Source organism: Notamacropus eugenii, chromosome 3 (genome assembly GCF_028372415.1).
Source record: "Notamacropus eugenii isolate mMacEug1 chromosome 3, mMacEug1.pri_v2, whole genome shotgun sequence".
Lineage (NCBI taxonomy): Eukaryota > Metazoa > Chordata > Mammalia > Diprotodontia > Macropodidae > Notamacropus > Notamacropus eugenii.
Genome location: NC_092874.1, coordinates 37,549,550 through 37,572,106, shown reverse-complemented (window position 1 = coordinate 37,572,106; position 22,557 = coordinate 37,549,550). Strand labels below are relative to the sequence as shown.

At 43.0% G+C, this 22,557-nt stretch overlaps 1 protein-coding gene across 1 annotated transcript in view; it reads right to left on the bottom strand.

Moving 5' to 3' along the window:
• RFTN1 (raftlin, lipid raft linker 1) overlaps positions 1 to 22,557 on the bottom strand; it is a 185,897-nt gene that overhangs the window by 161,562 nt on the left and 1,778 nt on the right. Inside the window, exon 2 of the mRNA XM_072651254.1 lies at positions 5,431 to 5,587. Within this exon, the coding sequence (XP_072507355.1) occupies positions 5,431 to 5,575 (145 nt within the window). The 5' untranslated portion in view covers positions 5,576 to 5,587. The remainder of the gene's footprint in view (positions 1 to 5,430; positions 5,588 to 22,557) is intronic.

Genomic DNA, 22,557 nt, shown 5'->3' with positions numbered 1-22,557 from the left:
AGAATCAGTTTGTGCCAGAGGTAGGATTTAATCCGGGGTCTTCCTGACCCTGGGGCCAGCTGTCTACACATGACACCACACTAGAAGGAGTGGGTTCTTGACTTTCTGGGGGTCATGGACCTCTCTGACAGTCTGACGAAGCTAGGGACCCCTTCTCAGAAGGATGTTTCAGAAAGAATGACAAAATTCAAAAGAAACCAGTTATACTGAAATACAGTTCCCTAAATAAATTAAAAACAAACCAAAATGGGGCAGCTAAGTGATGCAGTAGAGAGAATGCTAGGCCTGGAGTCAGGAGGACCCAAGTTCAAATCTGGCCTCAGACACTTATTAATTGTATGACCCTAGGCAAGTCACTTAACTTTGACTGTCCTCTAAATAAAAAAAAATAGTTACCAAAATATTAAAAAAAAATTATATGGAGTCCAAGTTAAGAAGCACTACTATTCATTTGACCTTTATACCCCTCCCAAGATGTGACAACACTAAAAAGAGGTGTGTCCCAGGCAGAATCTGAGCCACGGTCTCCTTGACCCCAAGTTCAGTTTCTTACCTACAGACTCTACCCAAGATGCCAAGCTCTTCTCTCATTTCTGGGCAATTATCAAGTTCTCATGATTCTTCCTTCGGATCACCTCCCACCACCATATTTCCCCCATCCCACAGCCATTCCCCTGGGGTCCAAGCCCTCACTGTCTTTCCCCTGGACAACCACAGCAGTTTTATCTGGGCTCTCTGCATTCAGCTTCCTTCTCCATCCAACCCATCGTCATCAGCTGCAGTAGAGTGAAGAAAGCATTAGAATTAGGAGTCCTGCTGTAGATGCTCAGGCGTTCTGTGACTTATTTGATTTCTTGGAGCCTCAGTTTTCTCATCTGTGATATGGGGATGGCAATAATAATACTTCTCTCACAGGTTTCTAGGGTGAATAGGAGGAGATAACTCATCTAAAGTGTTTAAGCAAACCTCAAAGGACTAAATAAATGTCAGCTATTATTCCTAATACGTCACACTGGGTGCATCCTTTCCCATGCTCAAAATCCTTCACTGGCTCCCTCCTTCCCACAGAGTATGAAGTCCAACTCCTTACTTAGTCCTTTCTTCTTGGCTCTCCCCCAGGCTCCTTTAGATTATCTGAGCCCAAGACTTTCCATGGCCCTTCTGAAATCCTCTTATCATTTCCTGTGGCTACCATGTATTCCAGTTCGTTTTATGCCTCAGACTATCGCCCCACCCAGACAAGGCACATCAAATTAAGCTTCTAAAAATGCATTCCATTCATGGTCTCCTTCTGATCTCACCACAACCATCCAGGGCAAGTCCTGAAGGGATGACTACTGTGTACCCATTTTACAGAAGAGGAAACTAAGGCTGGAAGGGCCTTACCCAAAGTGACTTATGCAGCCACCCCTGGATGATGATCTAAGGCAGGATCTGAAGGAAGGTCTTCAAACTCCAAGCCCAGCACTCTGCACTGATGCCCTATGCCCTTCCTAACAGACGGTAAACCTCCTGAGGGTAGGCTCTGTCTTATACTCTCCATGCAAACAGCAGACCCCGCATACATCTATTACAGATGACAGTGCAGATCGAGGGAGCTGGACAGAGCCCAGCAGAAGTTGTTCTTGGTGGGACAAGAGGGATTTGCAGGAACCTTTCCTTGAAAGGTTATGACTGGCTCTGCAGACTCACAGCCCTTCCCCCGCAGGTACAGGGACCACGAGTTACCGTGGAAACCGCAGGGCCAAGATGAGTGGTCCTCCATCAAGGCGGAGCTGAGCCTGCTTCACAGAGGTCCCCAGGCTCAGGACCCCCTCCCCATCCTGGCCAAGCAAAGCTTCAGCTCCTCAGCCTCAGGGTCACGAGGTAAAAGACAACTGACCTTCTCAGTCTCATCTTTTCTCTCTCCTGGCCAGGCTGAGGTCTATGGGGGAAGGACAGGTTCTTTTGCTTCTGAAAAATACACAACAGGGTCTCAGCCTGATGTCTCCTGTGCAGGAGGTAAAATGCACACTCCTCTTTTTAATAATCCGTCATGCTAAGGTCAATAAATGACAGTTACTCTGGTTATTAGAATGATGTCCCCCCCCCCAAATTCACATGTGCAGCATAAGGACAGGATGAAGGTTTTAAAAGGGGGGCCCAAAAACCCAAGGAGGCTACATTTTGCTTTTTAAAAAGAAAGGAAGGAAGGAGGATGAGAAGGAGGAAGAAAGGAGGGAGAGAAGGAAAAAAGGAAGCAAGGAAAGAAAGAAAGGAAGGAAAGGAATGAAGCAAGGAAGGAAGGAAGGAAGGAAGGAAGGAAGGAAGGAAGGAAGGAAGGAAGGAAGACTCCAAGGGTCAGCTTTTAAAAACTTCTTAACCAGGAAAGTTATGAGAGGAGGAAGCAGCGTGATACCATGGAAATAATGCCAGCTCAGTCGTCTGAGATGCCCACCTCTGACATTTATTATCTATGCTACTTTGGATAAGTCACTTAAGCTTACGTAGGGTACCTTGGGCAAAGATATTAAGTTCCCTGAGCCTCAGTTAACTAGTCTCTAATGATGGTGTGGGATTTCACTACATGACTTCTGAGGTCCCTCCAATCTCCAGATTCTATTTTAATAAGAAATTTGAAATGAGTCCAGAGGAATGTTTCACTATCATCCTGAAGGGTCATGTTAAAAAAAAAAAAAAGAGCAGGTAAACAGACCATACCTTAGAATCTTAATAAAGTACATGAGAAAGCCTGTCATACATTTGTTACGGTGCATGATGGGAGGAGAAAGACTGAGTTTCTTTTTTCTTATTATTATTTTAATGTAGCACAAGTTATAAATGTTCCGCTTGTCAAGTGAAATACATCAATCTAGTTCAGACATTACAAACCCACATACAGGGTGTCAAAAGCTAAACCAATCCAAGAAAACAAGCACACAATCGACCTACAAAAAATAAGTCCCCTGGTCCACCATCCACTGCGGGTGCCAGGTTGACACTGAGTTCACATTTCCGGCAGCCCCCATGAAGGATGTAGGGCACACATCTGTCAGGCCTCTGGGAGAATTTAAAGATACAATGAATATTGTCAACATAATTGTTTGCCTACACTCACAAAGTGAACCACACCATACAGGGATCAAACCCACCACATTGGCCTCATCAGCACCATCTTGTAACCATGCCAAATAGCGCCCACACAGGATGGAGAACACAGATCGACTCTGAAGAAGCCCACCCACTCAGGTGGCTTTCAGGGGGCTCTGGAGTGACTTGGCATAGAAAAACTGGGATGAGCCATGCTCTTACAGAAATCATCATGCCTTGGGTTCTTTCAGCTGTGGTGGCAAGGTTCATCCCTCAGCAGCCATAGCTAATTGAAAATTTAAGACACAGTCCGATCCCATGGAGTGATGTTTCTTGGCAGGCTGCTCTCTTCACACTTGAGATGCCCACCACTTTCTACCCTGGCAACCACATGAATGAAGACCGCTCTCCAAGGACGTTGACAGAGAAGCAGGGCCAGAACCAAAGAGTATTAACACCAAATCCCCATGATCTAAAACAGGCTGACCTGAAGGTCCATGACCTGCTTCTATTTGCGATCTGCCCATCTGGCTGGTTTCTCTTAGACGCATGATTCTCAGAAGAGGTCATGGGCTTCCCATGACCATCAAAGGGGTCACACAAAAAAGGATGTGCACTGCAGTCTCCACAGGAGATGCCATTCACTAACAGAACAGTCCCTACTTAAATGATCTCATTTACCCACAGAGCTTTGCAGAAGCTGGAGCCCTGGATCTTGGAAGCGGGGGTCAAGATTCATGCTGGCAGTCAATCAAGGGCCCAGCTCAAAGCTCACCTCCTCCACGGAGCCTCCTCTGATCAATGCATTCAAAAGTTCTGCTTCCCTCCTATGTATCCTTTACTCTACTGCCTCTGACTTGAAGCTTAGCACTCGCTGGGAGATATTTGTATGGGACAGAATCTGAAGCCTGGCTCCTGCTGGAGCTGAAGAAAGGTTAGTTAGCTAACAGACTACAGGAGGAAAGGACCTGAAGTCACCAGAGACCTTAGACATGCTACACTGGAAAGAGAACATGGTGGACTGGGTAGAGGGTCAAGCTTGGAATCATGAAGCACTGCCTTGACCTACACTGGCTGTGCAACCTTGAACAAACAATGTCCCAGGCTACTCTCTGACTGCTGGGCGGTGCCGTAATGCACAGAGCCCCAGGTCTGGAGTCAAGAAAATTCCTCTTCATGACTTCAAATCCAGCCTCAGACACTTACCCGCTGTGTGACCCTGGGCAAGTCATTTAACCCTATATGCCTCAGTTTCCTCATGTGTAAAATGAGCTGGAGAATGAAATGGCAAATCACTCCAGTATCTCTGCCAAGAAAACCCCAAACGGGGTCATGAATAGGGAGACATGACCAAAACGACTAAACGATACTCTCTAACTAAAAATTCCAGAGGAAATGCTGATCGTCAGCACTGGAAAAGGAATCCACTCCAGAGTGGAATCATCTGGATTCAAGTCCCTTTGGTCAAGTCCTTTAACCTCCCTGGATCTCAGTTTCCACATCTGAAAAGTGAAGGCACTGTACCAGACAGCCTCTCAGTTCTCTCTCAGATTTCAATCTATAATCTTATGCTCCTGCTCACCTACATGCATCTGTATGCACACTTACATGAACACACACACAAAAAACCATCAACTCCTAGAGAGCTGGAATTGGAGCTTATTTTATCTCCATCTCTCTCCAGTGCCTAGTACAATGCAAGCACACACAAAACCATCAACTCCTAGAGAGCCGGAATTGGAGCTTATTTTATCTCCATCTCTCTCCAGTGCCTAGTACAATGCAAGCAGACACTTAAATACTTGTTGCTGGTAGGCGAATCACCCGAGGCAGCATCAGACAGGGTTCCTGGCTTGGAGTCCCCAAGCTGAAAGTTCAAATTCAGCCTGTGACACTAACTATGTCTGTTATCTCTGTTACCACAAGCAACACGCTTGTACTTCTCCGAATCACCAATGGGCTGCAATCTGCATTGGTGATGGAGCTCTCACCCAAGGACAGATAGGTTGCAGTCTGCATTGATGATGGGGTTGTTGTCAAGACTGAAAGTTGACAAAAAACCTGATTCTTCCAGAAATGTCTCTTGAGAGCCTCATGCATTTCTTCATGTACACACAGTGATGACCACTTTGGAAAGACACTATGCAAGTAAAGACAAAACCAGGTAGCTTCTCTGTACTCATGCCATGGGACAGGAGGAGGAGAAAACACAAGCCATATTTCTGGAGAGAAGACTCCCTCTCATTTATTAATACATGAGACGATCTGTCAGAAAGAGCTGCTGTCCACTGACAGGTTACAATGGTGCGCTCAGTTCCCAATTCACATCCATGGCCAGGGAAGATGTATGGAAACACTTACCATCACTCAGCGTGGTAAACTCCAGGAAGCGATACTCGTAAGCCACATCGATCTTGGTTTCTACCTGAGGCCTCTTCAGAGTTGAATAAATATTACCAGGCCGCTTTTCATCACGCTTCTCTAGTTTATTCAGTCCACAACCCATTTCAACAGCTGCCTAAGAGAGAGGGAAAGGAAACACAGGGAGGGGGTAAGGGGGGAGAAGAGGAAAAGAGAAAAAATAGCCATGAATGCCTTTTTTTCCAAGACTTTATTTTTAAAAGATATAGAAGTCTATGTGATTTCCGTGAAGAAAATATAAACTGCCCTCTGGCATTTATGAAATGTAGGACATAATTGAATAAATGACTCGGGGACCAAATGGGCCATATTCATCATGAGAATCTGACTTTCTGTTAAGAGACAATTACCAGCTGTCGGAGGCTTTTCCACAGCCTCACAAAGCACGCCTGTATTCTACCTGGTTCCAGGTTGGGGAGAGTCCCGCACATTGGAGGGGACATGTTTCATAGTCATTGGTGAGCCCGATAAAAATGTGATTCCAGATGCAAGTGACTACATTATGTTGTCAACATATCGGGGGAAAAGGGGAAAAAAAAACCTAATAGATCCATCACAGGCCCAGAATAATAAGTCACTGTTAAACTCTTCAGACCCCAAAGTTCTTTCTGCCTTCAACAGCAATTATCAGAAGGGTATTTACACTCAGAAAACATTTTTAAAATGAGACAGTAGCACTTTTATGGCCCTTGAGCTCAAAGTCCTCTCTCCCTCTCCCTCCCCCCTTTTCCTTTCCTAGATTGAACCATGAGAAATAATAGTATGTTTCCAGTGCTCTTAGGTAGTCATTTTAGACCGAAATGAAGGCAGGCTGAATGGTAATAGCACAGCAAAAGAAATTGCAAAGCAGAAAATCAACATGTGCTTGAAAAGAGATTTGTAGCCACAGAATGGAAAGGGGAAAAAAAAAACCCAAAGGAATGTTAAAATAATGTGCATCTTATGGCATGCTGGGCACTGAGTCTTTAGGGGTTTAAAAACAACGAGGTCTCTCTGTTTACTTAGGCAGAGTAACATAGAAGCAGAATGACTTTTTATCCCTTCTCTAGACTTCAGAGTGAGATATTTTCCTTTTGTGCATGAAAGTCTAAGAATGCCCAATATTCTCCAACTCTCTGGAGAACAGGCCCTGCTATCAAAGATAATAATTCACAAAAATATTAAGTAGCCAAGAATATCTCCAACAGAAACACCCGTTCAGAGATAAGAGTTTCCCTTGGCTAAATCCATTCTCAAGGCAACAAGCTTCCTAAGGCAACTTGGAAAACAAAATTGGGGGTGGGGTTGGGGATGGGGGTGGAGGAGCAGGGGGGAAGGTGGGAAGGCCTGTGCTTTTTCACTAATAAAAAGTTAAGAGGGTAAATCAGTTCAGGGGGCAGCCTGAATACACCTTAATGCTCGAATGTCTGTATCGGGGGAGTAATTTATTCCAGGCATTGATTATAGAAAATACTCTGTCCCATGCATAAACTGAAAAGCCTGGTGTATGTAGACTACATATGTAACTGCCACATGTGTCTGTTTGTGAGGCTATCTGCTCCAGCAGAGTCCCAAACAAGCTGCTAGAAGGAGAGACCTCTGTACTACTGTACAACAGTTAACTTGAGTAATTGTGAGAAGCAGAGCTGTCTCGCTCACCATTCCCCATCCCCTCCATCACACAGTCACCTCCATCTTCGGGATCCCCCAAGGGAATCACCCTTTGGTGGTACCTCACCCTGGACCTAAAGTGCAGGCTGAGCACAAGAAACCAGTGGTCCCCTGTGGCCAGAAAGTAGGAAGGCTTTGTATCCCTAAGAAACTCTAATGCCTTTACTGTAATGACTGTGAGTTTCTTAAGGGTTCTATATCCCCAGGACCTGGTATATAGTAAGCAACTTGTAAATGTTTACTGACTTATTATCATATACATGGGGGGAAGGGAATGAGTATGTATATAGGACCTACTATGTGCAGAGCACTGTGCTACATGCTTTATAAATATTATCTCATGGGATCAAATAAAGCTCAGGCTCAGGGGATGTCTGCCTCAGTGACCATAATACAACCACACTGGCACCAAGCTAGGACTGAAGAAAGACCTCAGGGGCAGGATGTTTTCTAAAAGGATGGTGACTGCCAAACTTGGGGTACTGCCAGCATACAGACAGAAGCAGGAGAAATGGTTACTGTTATTAAGGACCTTGTGTTTCAGGAACAGGTGCAAGGAGCCCTGGATTTGGAGTCAGTTCAAATCTCAACTCAGTCATCTACCTCTGGGAGACCACGGGCGAGTCATTTCTGAAATCCACATGATTTTCTCCTCTGTAAATTGCAGAGGACTGGACTGGAGGACCTCCAAGGACCCCTCTAGGACTCATGATTTGAGATGGGCTGGGAAGGGGTTTCCAGGTTCCTAATCCATCCCAACTCAAGTACAAGTGGGTCTGAAATCCCACCACTGGTAAGCCATTCCTCAGACAGACCTTTTAAAATATAAATGAGTTTGTTGTCTATCACTATCCCTTTAGCATGAATTAGTTGAGTGTGAGTCATGATTTTAGACTTAGAAGTCAATAAATTATAGATTTGGAAGGGAATGTGAAGGCTACCTAACCCATTTTACAGAGGAGAAAACAGACCCAGAGGTAAAGAATCTGCCTCAAGTCACAAAACTGGTAAGGGGAGGACTCCAGATCTGAATCTAGGTACTCTGACAGCCAATGAAGCACTCTTACTACCATGCCTTAAATGGCTGTGACTTCTGGATACTGGGGGACACTGGGCACTTTAGAGAAAAGGTACAGAAAACAGAGGTGAGAGGCTACCCCCCCCCCAAAAGAAAGCTCTGCTCCCTTCTCTGTCTTGTCTAGGACAAGCTCTGGTTGCCAATGACTTGTATTGACAAGTCAGTCAAACTATTCCCCCCAAACCAAGAGCATGCGCTTGTGGCCACACAGGGCTGTGACCAGCTCCATCAGTTCTTCTACAGACCCATTGTGAAGCCTCCCTTCCCTCCTCGGGAAGGACCAGACATTGTATCCAATGCTCCCTAAGGGGAGGAAGAGGTCCTATGCATCCAGGTCCCAGTGTCTTCTGAGCGCTGCTGGCTTCACAGGCATTTGCTAGGGCAATCTTTTTATCAGTTCTTCAATTCCAAAAATATTTTATTGATCACCTGCTTCAGCAAGGCAGTGCAAATCCCTGGGGGAATCATGGATAAAAAAGACTTCTCTTTAAAGTTCTATTTAAAATATAATAGGGGAGAGAAGTCATAAACACAAATCATTTTGATATAGGAAAATATGTGCCATAAGAGACATATAAGGAGGTGGAAGACATGGGGATGGGAAAGAAACAGCAAGATGGCGGGCATGGGCATGAGTAAGGCACCAAGAATCTCAGCTCTGGGGAAAGAGAGTGATGCCATCTGGCCCTCAGCAGAAGGGGAGCCCAGTTCACTTTTTTTTACTGCTGTGTATTAACTTAGAGATTTGCATTTTCAGCTCTAATAATGGAACAAAATACTTTAACCCCTAACCAAATCATTTCAGAAAATTAGGGGAAAGGGCAATGATCTCTCAGGAAGGAAATAGTAGAAGAGTGTTCTTTTGCCTCTGAAATCCAACTGTGACTAAGGTTAACCCTACATTTGGATTCCATCCATTCAGGATGCTTATGGAAACAAGTCAGATGGGGCAGCAACATGCCTAGCTAGCTTAATGCTAGATGCTGGCCCCAACCCAACAAGATTCCCCTGGGTTTCACAGCCCATCCTCACATGGCCACTACACCTGGTCACTGACCAGATGTGGGGTCTCTCCACCTCTGCCCTCAAAATGGTGGCCCATATGAGCAGCCAATCTACAGCTGCCAACCCCAGAATCCACTGGGTAGGGAACAGATGCTCAAAATCCCTGTTGGTGGGGGGTGGGAGTAGGCAAAGGAAAAGGGTAATAGAAGGGGAGTTAGACACAAAAACTGGGGCTGGGGAGATCTAGGGGACCAAAGGAATGCCAGCTCTTCAGATTAAAGTCCAAGAACCTTTAACACAGGGGAGTTAAAAGTCAACAGAGTCCTCTGCAGTATAATGGAAAAAGAAGTAGACTTAGCATCTGAACTCTACTCAACAAATATTAGATAGGTACTTTGTGCAGGCTATTGGACTAGTTCAGAGGTTCTTAACCTTTTAACCTCCTGTCTTATTTACTCCCCTATTTCTGCCAAGGGTCCCACCATCCTCTTGGTCCCCAAGACTCCCACCTTCTGTCATCCTGAATTCCTCCCTATCTCTCACCCCCATATCCAATCACCTGCCAAGGCCTGTTGATGTCACCCTTACAATCTATCAAACACATCCCTTTCTCTCCTCTGATGCTGGTACTCCTCCAGCGCAAACCCCCATCACCTCCCAGCTGCTGGTGGGTCAGCCTGCCTCAAGGTTCATCCTCCAGATTTTAGGACAATCACTTCCTAAACTGTAGGTCTGATCATGTCACCACCACCTCCCATTCAATAAACTCCAGTGACTTCCCCAAAGCCCTACCTAACCTTTCCTACTTTCCCCGTCTTACTACATCTTAAACCCTGTCCCCCCAAGCCCCAGACTCATATTCTATGATTCTGGTGCTCCATTTGCCCTGTCCCCCATACCTGGAATTCCCTCCCTGTTCCTCTCCACCTTCTGGTTTCCTCGACTCCTTCAGGTCCCAGCCAAAATCCCACCTCCTACCGGAAGTCTTTCCTACCCCCTCAATTCTAGAGCTTTCCCTCTGAGATCATCTCTGACTTATCCTCATTAAATACCTAATTTGTACAAAGCTGTTTGCATGTTTTCTTCCCTATCGAAGGGTGAGCTCCTTGAGAAGGGACTGTTTTCTGCCTGTAACTCCAGCCCTCAGAACAGTGCCAGGCACACAGGAAGCATTAAATAAATGTTCCTTGCCTGAATGACTAACATGGACCCCTTTGCCAATGTGGTGAAGTCAATGGTCTCCTCAGAAAAATGTTATGAATAAAATAAAACACATAGGATTACAAAGAAAATCAATTATAATGAAATACAGTTATCAAAATATTTTTTAAAAACACATTCACAGATCCCAGGTTAAGAATTCTTGGAGTAGACAGGGATGCTACAAGAAGAAAAGCTTTGTGGCCCCATAAAGTCAAGGAGATGACAGTATGACATGAACAACGTTAAATACTGTCAAGTTACAAAGGAAAAAGGAAAGGAGAAAATCCTCTAGAAAATCTAAGGAGGGAGAAAACACTTTCAGATGGAGATGGGAAGACCCAGGTCATGGATCCTAAGGCAGCTAGCATCTGAAAGTTCACCTTTAGTCATACGTTTCAGCTCATGGGTGTTTAGTAACTGATGGCAGATGGGTATAATGTCCTCCACAACAGGGTCTTGGTGGCCCAGGAAGTGAGCCTGTGTTCTCAGGGGCTAGGCGGGTGGAGTACAATTTCTATTAGGTTCTACCTAGCCTCAAGGGCTTAGGGTCAAGGTGTCTACTGTTCAAGAATCAGCTTCATTAATCATAAAGAAGCTCCTCCCCAGTAGGACAGCCACCTGAAGAGGGATTCTTTGGACAAGAAAACTCACTGAACAAAGACACGAAAAAATGGCCCCCAGAGACTTATCCAGTCCTTTCAGTTTTTGGCAATCACATGGTTTTCAGGCCACATATAGATATTAATTTAACTTTTACATTAAATGTAAGCTCTCTATCCAAGGATCAACAAATCAACCCACTACTAGAGGAAATGGATTAATGAACTTGGAGTCAGGAAAAACCTGGGTTCAAATCCTAGCTCAGACACTTACAAGCTGCATGAATGACCCTGGTCAAGTCACTTAACCGTGCTGATCCTCAGGCTCCTCACTTGTAAAAGGAGAGGGTTAAACTTGATGGTAAGGCCCATTCCAACTCTCAATCTATGATTCCATGACCCAATAGCAATACTGACATTCTTGTGATAAGTAAAACCAGAAGAAATAAGTAAACTGAGGCTAAGTGGAAGGATCACAGATTCTCTCGCTTGAAAAGGCAAAGGAAGGAATTACTAGATGTAGTTTCCTTGTGTACCCAGAGGCAACAAGAAGCATCATTTCATGGACCACTATACTTGGTCACTTCTCCTTGCTATATTCATGAGATCAGAAGGGGAAAAGGCCACAATGAAGATTCCAGATCACTGAACTAGAGCTGGAAAGGAAATAATGATAATGATAATGATGATGATGATGGTGGCGATGGTGGTGATGATGATACTAATAAGAGCTAACATTTATAGAGTACCTACTATGTGCTAGGTGATGATGGTGGTAGTGGTAATGATACTAATAATAGCTAATATTAGAGTACCTACTATGTGCCAGACACAATTATCTCATCCTTATTTCATAGAGGATGAAATGAGGTCCAGAGAAATAGACTTACAGAAGGTCACATAGGAAGTTAAGTGGAAGACTCAGAGTTTGAATTCAGGTCCCAAGTTCAGGATCCCAAAGACAGAATTTTTTACCATGCTGCAGCTGATACACCAAGGATGAGATGGCAGAGAAATGTCACAAAGAGATAATTTAACACCTGCACATCAAATCAATAGACTTTTTAATCTTTTGTTGTCAAGTTGTTTCTTCAGTCACTTCTGAGTCTCTGTGACCCCTTTTAGGGTTTTCTTGGCAGAGATACTGCAACTGTTCTGCCATTTCCTTCTCCGGTTCATTTTACAGATAAGGAAACTGAGCCAAACAGGACTAAGTGATTTATTTGCCCAGGGTCACACAATGAGTAAGTATCTGAGCCCAGATTTAAACTCACAAAGAGAAGTTCAGACACGGTGCTATGTGCACTGTGGTGCTACCTAGCTGCCCCGTACTCTTTAATACTTTGATGCAAAAAAGGTGGTCATGGAAAGGGCAGGATAATGTTGAAAAATAGGGCTGAACTTTAAGAAACAAAACAGGTCAAAGGTTTATAGATCACACAGAGGCCTCACTCCAGTGCTAAACAACAGAAATACAAGCAGAGACAAAGGCTATCAGCAAACGTTCAGCGTCCTAGTCTAGAGGAAAGAGATATTGGCCAAAGGTAACTGGCTTAACTGGAACTGGAAATCGAGGGGATGCCCATCCATTGGGGAAAGGTTGAACAAGTTGTGGAATATGAATGTTATGGAATACTACTGTGCTATAAGAAATGATGAGCAGGTGAACTTCAGAAAAACCTGAACTGATTCTGAGTGAGGCAAGCAGAACCAGGAGAACATTATACATAGTAACAACCACAGTGTGCGAGGACTGTTTCTGACAGACTTAGCCCTTCTCAGCAACGCAAGGACTTAAAACATTTCCAAAGGACTCATGATGCAAAATGCCATCCACCTCCAGAGAAGGAACTGTGGAGTCGGAACACAGAAGGAAGCAGACTTTTCTCCTTTGTTATGCTTCATTTTGTTCTTCTTATGGTTTCTGCCATTTGCTAGAATTCTTCTAAGCAACATAACTAATAGGAAAATGTGTTGAATGGGAATGTATGTGAAGAGCCCATATAAGATTGCATGCCGTCCTGAAGAGGGAGGGGGACAAAATTTAAAATTTATGGAAGTGAATGTTGAAAACTGAAAACAATAAATTAATAAATTTGAGGAAAGAATATAAAAAAATACAAGCCCATTTGCAAAATGCCTAGGAGGAGGATGGTCCAAGATTATGAGTGGTATCATCACATATGGAGCAAGAAGCAAAGGAAAATTGGAGAGCTTGGCATTAGATCCAACTAAAACAGACAATCTGAGTATTTAAAGATGAAATTGGGAGGAGGAAAGAGTGAAAAAGACGTCAGCCTTTTAATAACAAAATATGTTCTTGAGTTTTAATGAATGTGGCTACAATAAGACGGGAAGCTGTCGAAATTGGGGGGAGAGGAGGATTCTCTGTATCAGGGATCTAATCTCTCAGAAGTCTAGGGAGTGAAGACAAAGATGACCTGGGTCATGCCCCAATGGCAAAAAGGCAAAGTGGACAAACAAAGAGTCCTTCGGCACGTGGACCAACACCACAAACGGACAATGACCTCAGTGCGGATTTGAACATGAGAAAAAAAGTGGGCAGGGTCACACTGGGGGAAATCGTGTTAAGTAACCTCAGCTTGAAAAAAAAACTCATCTTTTAGCACCAAGAAATCAACAAGCATCTACTAAGCACCTACTGTGTGATAGGGATACAGAGACAAATGAAATTGCCCCTGCCATGAGGGAGCTTACAATCTCTTACTAACATTCTTCTGGGGGAGCAATGAGTCTGAAAAACACAGAATATCACACTCAGCAAAGAATTTAAGGTATGGATTACCCAAAGGGCACTGCATCATTAAGCCAATATAAAATATCAAGGCTAGATGTCTAAGAAAGGGCAAAAAAATATTATCCAAGGGATATATGGGAATGGTCCAGTTATGCATCGAGGATGAGGGGTAACTCATGGACAGGAATGGGGACATACCTGCACCCAATGATATTAAAAGCTTGGAGGAAAGTCCCTGACCCAGTGAAGAAACCACCCCCCAGAAGACTTATGGGAAGGTAAGGACAGGATTCACAAGAGAATAACAGGTGCCATCTTCATGGGACAGTGGATACACTAAATTATTTAAGTACAATGTGCAATAAGAGGCAGAGTGTTAGTCCTGGAGTCAGGAAGACATCCAGAATTCAAATCTGGTCTCAGACACTTACTAGTTGTATGACCTTGGGCAAGTCACTTAATCCTGTTTGCCTCACTTTCCTCATCTGTAAAATGAGCTGGAGAAAGAAATGGCCAACCACTCCAGGATCTTTGCCAAGAAAACCCCAAATATGGGCATGAAGAGTCAGAAACAACCAAAAATAACTAAACAACAACACTGTAATACAACATAATACTTGATTTTAAATCAACTCACTCTGAGCCAGAGACTATTCTATGCACTAGAGCTATAAAGACAAAAAAGGAAAAGGTCCTGCCCTGAAGAAGTGTCCATTCTATTGGGTGAAAACAACATGTACACAATTAGGTAAACACAAATTATGTGCAAAGTGAATGATTGGAGGACTCTAACATCCACTTCTATAATGCTTTTTCTAAGATGTCTCTAAACATGGAGAAATAGATTTAAAAGGCTATTTTCATTAAAAGAGGATTTTTGTTTAACCTAAATGTCAAAAACCATTTTTTGAAAAACAATTGTAGTTCTTTGATTCATTGTAGTGACAACTCGCATTTTTTTCCTGAATAAGCCTAATAAAATGCAGGTGGTAAATATTTTCTATTAGCTTTAAGTTTTCAAGCACAAAATCTATTTGTGTTTGGAACTAATTTGTTTTAGAATTTATAGCAAATTATAAAAATTAATTTTAACAAGTGCCAATAGCAAGGAAAGACCACAAAACCACCTAACAGAGACAACTCACCCACGATTTACTGCACTAAGCAATTAGATGTGATTACCCTGCATCCTTTGGCAAACTTGCCTTTTAATTTCCATATTTAATTCCATATAAAAACCATAACCTGCCTTATTATATCACTCAGTCATCCAGGAAAAATAAGACATGACAAGCTCCAGCTAGCTAACATGAGCTAACTCCTTGAAATCAGGACTCATTTCTGTATACCTGTATCCCTGGTGCCCAGTACGGTGACCAGCACATAGTAGGTGCTTAATCAATGCTTACTAATTAATGGATTGAGGAAAGATTTGTATCACATTAAAAGTAGGATGGAAATGTGAAAAATGTCAAAGATCTGGATTTGGGGTATTTTTGAGGCTACATTCCCAAGTGACCGTGAAAATGAGAAGACAGACCTTAAACATGAGCCGGATCCCTTGGGAGAGGGCTAAAAATAAACATGAAATGCCACGACGTCATCATTCCTCCCAAGTGTCAGGCAAGTGGGTTCTGCCCAAGATCAAGCCCCTGGTCGCTGGGCAAAGAGTAGGAAGGGGTGTTCTCACTACCTGAGAGCCCACTACACTCCATTTATCCACCAACTACACTTTTATTTCTCAGTCCTGACATCATGGGGACACCACGGCCCAGTTTAAAGTTCTCCTAGGTCCTGGGTACTTTGCTCAATTTAATAAACCTTTACAAAGCACCTACTATGTGCCAGGCATGTTTGTTTCTGGTGCCTTGTGGTAAAGGGCCTGGCTCATAGTAGGCATTTAATAAATGCTTACTGATGCATGGCTATTAGTTTCTTTGGATAGATGAGTGATCAAAATTATTTTCAACAGATGTCTCTACCTGGGGGGTTCATAGAATTTGTGGTAGGGGTGGAATGACAGCACTCTTCATGGCCTTTGTGTGAGAATGGGTCTGTGAGAACACAGCGAGGTGATGCAGTGAGCCTGGAGTCAGGAAGACCTAGGTTTGAGCCCTGCATGTCTCCAAACTTAGCTCTTGAACTAAGCCACTTAACTGTTCTGACTCAGTTTCTTCATCTATAAAATAGGGATAAAAATAGCACCCTGTATCATGTATAAATGTCAGGTCTTAGTATTACTACGTATTACTATTATAACTAGCCGTATAGGCTCCAATATACACATACACATACACACACACACACAGACACACACAGACACACACAGACAGACAGACACACACACACACACACACACACACACACACACACACACACACACACACACACACACACCATCAGCACAGCTGTTATTTTTAAGCATCCAAATTTCCCTTTTCCCGTACTGGAGGCCCTCTACCTTGCATGGGTCACAGGTACAGTGCCTTCCGTGCCAGTGATGCAACATGGCCCCAATCTACCTGGCCTTCCCCCAAAGGGCTCTCTAAATCAAAGAAAAACTAATTTATGTTCAGTATGGTTTGGGGACTTGTTTCACATTCTTTTCCAACTGGGGTTGTGTTGTAGGGTTTCTATGGTAACGTTCTATTAACCAAAATATCTGATTAAAAGGACCCGCTGCTACATTCCCCAGTTCTAGGATGTCCAAACTGGAAGCAGCCTTGGAGACGAGCCCATCAGACCCCCTCTTCATCTGAGAGTGACCATCTTTGCAGGAAAGCTTCCCCTCCACCATGGTCCAGGGGACCTGGGTGCTTGAGCTCCTCTGAACAAGAAAAAGGAATTTATTAAGACAGGGATCCATGGAACTTTAAAATTTGGAACCAAAGGAACAAAAACTGACATTGTACAGGGAAAGAAGAAAGAGACTGACTCTGAGCACCAAGAGCTTTCACTATGGGGCTCTTCTTCCTGCCACCACCATTCCTGGGGTGCACCCCCACCCCCACTTGAGCCTCTAGGGATCACCAGTCTCCTTTAAAGCTCAGCTCAGGTGGGCCCTCCTCCATTAGCACCCCCAGCTGCCAGGGTCTCCCCCTAAACTGCCTTGTGTTCATTTACATCTATATTATATATACATATATACACACATATATGTATACCTCTTTATATATGGTGCATCTCTTATCACTAAATACAATGTCAACTCCTTGAGAGCAGAGACTATTCCACCTAATCCTTCTATGACCAGAACATTGAATTAATGAATTAATGAGGATTTATTAAGCTAATTAGGGCATTTTCACTCTGGCTTGGCACATACTAGGGGCTTACTTAAATGCTTGCTGACCGATTTATTATTAAGGCATAGGCTCTGTGTTAGGCACTGGAAATAAAAATATAAATAATCTAACAATCCTTACAATAAAGAGCTTACACTCTAATGGGGAAACAAGTGTCAATCCTTAGCACGTAGTAGGTGCTTAATAAATGCTTGATGACCGATTTCTTATTAAGGGCCTACTATGTGCCAGGCATTACGCTAGGCACTGAAAATAAAAATACAAAGGATAGAATAATCCCTACAGTGTGGAGCTTATATTCTAATGAGGGAGGCAAGTCTCAAGACTGAGCACATAGTAGGTTGCTTGATAAGTAAATGCTTGATGACTGTTGGTTCAATGCCTGTCAGCTTAGCTCAGAGAGATCCAAAAAGAATCCTCGGCTAGGAAGGGATGGGGGGAGGAAATTTAGAAGCTACTGAAGAGGGAGAGGGTTGAGGAAGCAACAGTCAGGTAACTAACCGTCTTTCAATCTCTGCTCTCATGCATGAATGTTAATGAGTTAAATAAAGACCTCACAGTCTAACTCGTGATTAGATTTTCCTACCTCTTTCTGATCAAAGTGACTCAAAGCCACCGTCTCTGTCTACTCAAGCATAGCTGTCACCCAAATATGTTAGCTTCAACTCACCTGGAAAGGCAGACTCTGGAAATGGAGAGGAAAACAAAGGATCATTGGACACCACATGGCGTACTGGGCAGACTACCACCCATAATGGTTGGAAGTCCTATGATGGCCTTGAAGCCGACAAGCCTGGGATGAAGGAGATGGAGCCTAGACTGCCCCTTCCCGGGTCAGGGGAGACCCACTGTAGAAAAGAAGCTCCCAGAGGGTCTCTTCAAACTACAGTCCTAGCAAAGAACCATCACGTGTCAGATTTGACCAGATATTCTAGGCCCCTTCCTTTGGCAGTCAAGATGTGTTTTCTTTCTTAACCCCAAAAGAATTTAGGCATTTGAGTGAGGCAACTTCAAGGGCTGAATAGACTCTTTCCTTTGAGATGATGAAGGAGTTTCTCAAGGTTCCTAAAGCAGAAATCCCTTTCCCACAGTATGAATACTTATGGGGAAAGGATATTAATACAGCTAATATGTCCTTTGGAAACTTGAGAGCCATTGGACTATAGGAGGGGAACCTGGTACAACTGAAAAACTACTAGAATGAACCAAAGGCAGACTTTAAATAATTGGAGAGAGATTAATTGCTTATAGTTGGGCTGTGCCAACATAATAAAAAATTATAATGCTATCTAAATTAATTTACTTAGGAGGTCCATACCAAACTACCAAGAACCACTTCATACTCATAAAGAAAAACAGTAAAATTCTTCTGGAGGAACAAAAGGTCAAGAACCTCAAAGGAAATAATAAAAAAGAGTGAGGATAAGTACCAAGCAGTGGGAGATCTCCAATGGTGCTATCATAAAAACTATTATACTGATCAAAAAAGAGAAAGCTGACTGGTTATAACAAGTTAGATACAAAAGGTACAACAATCTAATACAGAAGATGGCGTTTTGACTTACCAAGACTCCGGATTACTATGGTAAAAACTCACTATTGACACAAAAATGGCTGGGAAAATTGGAAAGCAGCCTGGCAGCCATTAGGCTCAGACCCAGCATCTCAATAGTAAGTTTAAATGGATATAAGACATACTTATCAAAGTTCAAATCATAAACAAACTAGGGAAGGAGATGTCTTTCACAATCATGAATAGGGGAAGGGTCCCTGACCGAATAAGGGACAGATGATCACAGGAGATAAAAATACAATTCTGATTACATTCCACCAAAGTGAAAAGCTTTTTTTGCACACACAAAATCAATACAGCTCTTTAAGGACAAAGGACAAGCCACAACAGATAGATGGTCAAAGGGACATACACAAACAATTCTCAAGGGAAGAAATCCAAGTTATCAAGAACCATATAAAAAAAAAGTTCCAAAATCACAATTCTGATCAATGCAATGACTAAACCATTCCAGAGGACCAATGATGAGGCAGGTGAATCTTTATTACGTCTAGACTCTGGACAAATAACAAGATGTACGTTTTTGATCGTGACCAACGTGTGGATTTTTATTTGATTACGTTGATTGTATTTATTTGCTACAAGGGAGAATTTTGAGTTTTTTTAATCTTGCTTAGGAAATTGGGAAAAAGAAGGGACTAGGAATACCAGTCCTCTGAAGGGGGAGATCTTTGAAGCATCTAAAGAACACATAGCACAGAAAAGAAGGAAATTCAGAGGGAGATACAGGTAGACAGGACAGCTTTGAAACTGACAGGAGTAAAAGGTACATGATAGAGATTCACCATTTCACATACAATCATGATTGTTTTCTCCTTTTCTTTGCATATGGAAATGTTCGTACTTGTTGGAATATGTCAAATTCAGAATTTAAAAAAAATCAAAATGTGAAGAAAAAAAATGCCCTGGATTTGAGTGAGAGTCAGAGAATACAGGTTTGAATCTCAACTTTATTACTTATTACCGGTGTGACCTTAGGCAAATCATTTGGCCTGTATGAACCTCAGTTTCCTCAGTTGTAAAATGGGGTGGGAGGCTGGATTGGATGACCTGGGGGTTCCCTTTTAGCTCAAGCTCTATAACTCTACAAAGTGCATATATTTAAGGGGACTGAGGAGAGGCATGAAATCATGAATCTCTGAATGAAAATCATTTGATGTCCAAAGGGGGGAAAAAACCAAGATCTGAGACTAGAGAAAATATCACACAGAGAAAACGAAAAATGATAAATATCAAAAGAAATGTTTGGCTACATCTTCCCCTTGTAAATGCAAATCACAGCCAAGTTTTCTTTTTTCTTTTAAGCTGAAGAAAGAAAACATGAGTACAGAATGCTCTAAGAGCTGAGACTGGACAGCTGGCGATGCTTTTCTTTTGAAGAGACAAGACTTCCTAATCAATAATACTTTTTAAAAACTCCTGTAGATTAGCATTTTCACAAATGCCCAGCCGGCCCTTAACAGATCTCCAACAGGGAACCTTCAGAAAAACCTGGCAGTGGCTCGGAAAGGGAACACAGAGCATGGATTAGCAGCTTTGGAAGTCCGGAAGACCTGAGTTCAAATCTAGATAGACTCTGACACATACTGATTATTTGTTGTTCATCCTTCATCCTCAGGTTACTTTCCAAGATAATATGGTGGAGGGTGTTCCCCACAAGTCTAGACCTCCTTCCACAAATATATAACCCAAAAAGACCCTATGTGGTGTTTCCTTTTGGTTAAGAGGTAGAAATTGCAATTATGCTTTTCTAGAGAGCACAGGGTATAGGACACCAGGCCTAGAGGCAGGAAGACCTGAGTTCAAATCCTGCCTCAGACTCTTGTTAGCTCTGTGAATGTGGATGAGTTACTTCAGCCTTGGTTTCCCCATCTATAAAATGAAGACAATAACATCTATCTCACTGGGTTGCTGTGCTTTGTAAACTTTAAAGAACCTTGTAAAATGTGAGGTTATCATTTGTTGCCAAGTAAAAAGACAAATGGGCAGGGGGTTACCAAGATCACCTGACTTTTGGGAATCCCACAGATCATGAGTCACTTCCTCTCTAAGCTGAATTATTCCTTCTGTCTCCCCACCCCTGAGATCTCCAGTAACATACAGAGCCTCCATGAATGAAAATCTACCTTAGAAGTCATCTGAGGTCTAGGGAGATTATCAGCCAATCAATCAGTCAAGTCAATACACATTTACTAAGCACCTACTATGGGCCATGCACGGAGTCTATCACAGCAATCTTGACCTTGGTCCAGGCTAGGCTTGCCCACCCTACTGTTAAGTGGGGCTAAGGACATATGGGGAGTTTTGGAACTATCAGCCCTTGACCCATGAGTATAAAATAACCTGGTTGAGGAACCTGGTACGATGGCAGCAGTAAGAACCCTACTTCCTTATAAGGAAGTTTTAAGATTCACCAATCAATTAAATAGGAACCAAAAAGGATAGGCCAGCAAAGGTCAGTCGCCCAAGTGCATCGGCTAGTGATGTTCAAAGGGAATCCCAAGTGAGGTCTAGACTAACCAGGCTAAGGCGGAAAAGTACACAGATGTTTCTAAATAGAAATGTGCCTGGGGGTGGATTTCCCCCAAAACATAAGATTAACCTCTTTCAGGTCAAGGGTACTTTCCATTGTAGAATCCCCTTTAAAATAGAAGAGGATCATTTTCACCTGCTTAAAAGAGCTTAAAGGGGTGCCTGTCCCAAGTCTGTAAGCTCAACCAGGGCAAAGATTATGCCTTACTTAGCTCTGTACCTCCCTCCAGTGACTCCCAGGTGCAGGGGCCACAGTCAGCAGTTTATAAGGAATGAATGAAGGCAGGGAAGTGAATTTCTCAAGTTTCACTGGAATTCTTTCACGATTTTCCTCAGGCCTACCAAGAAAGAGAGAGCTAGTCTGGAGCCCCAGGCCAGGTTCAAACCTATTACAAACTGAAGTTCAGAAAGACACTGGAAATGCACAGATTTACTTGTTCAACTATGACATTTTATACACACCTGAGGCAATAAGCCACATTTAATGAACCCGATCTTATTCATCAAACAGGATGAATGAGGCAAAGTATAACTTTTTACATTTCATCCTTAAATTATCGTACTTGGCAATTTGGACTGAATTCTCTAAGTAAACTCTGAGTTTGTCCTAAGAATGTTATAGGTGCTTGCAACATCAATTTAGGCTTGCATTGGAAAAAAAAGAGTAGGAAAAAAAGAATGCAGGGTTCCAGCAGTGTGAGTCCAGGCTAGCTTCTTCATCTGGAGAGGCAGCAGCAGAGTATAAAGAAATAAAATAGAGTGATGAACTTGGAATCACAAAAACCTGTTTTCAGATTCTCTGATTAGTTTGTTGGTCTCCGTTACTAAATGTACAGCTCTAAACAAGGCACCAAAGCTCTCTGAGTCTTACTTTGCCCATCTGTAAAATGGGCATAATGATAAGCACCTGCCTCACAGGGCTGTGGTGAGGTTCAAATGAGATCATGTCAGTCAGGTGCTCTATTCAGTCCTGTCCACTCTCCCTGACCCTATTCTGATTTTCTGGAATGGTCTGCTACCTCCTTCTCCACCTTATTTTACAAATGAGGACACTGAGGCAAAAAAAATAAAAGGCTACAAAGTGTCTGAGGCCAGATTTGAGCTCAAGAAGATGGGGCTTCCCGACTGCAGACCTGGTGCTCTCTCCACTGCACCTTCCAGCTGGCCTGGCATGTTGCAAACTTTAAAAGTATCCTATAAACATGTATCAGGGCGCTCCTGGTTACTTACTTACCTCACAGTGTGGCAAGGAAAGCTTTTAAATCCGTAAAGGACACTGCACATGTGAGCTACAATTAGTGCTACTAATAAAAACAGTACCTCTCTCCAGGGTTGCTGGGAGGAAAGTGTTTTTTAACCCTTAA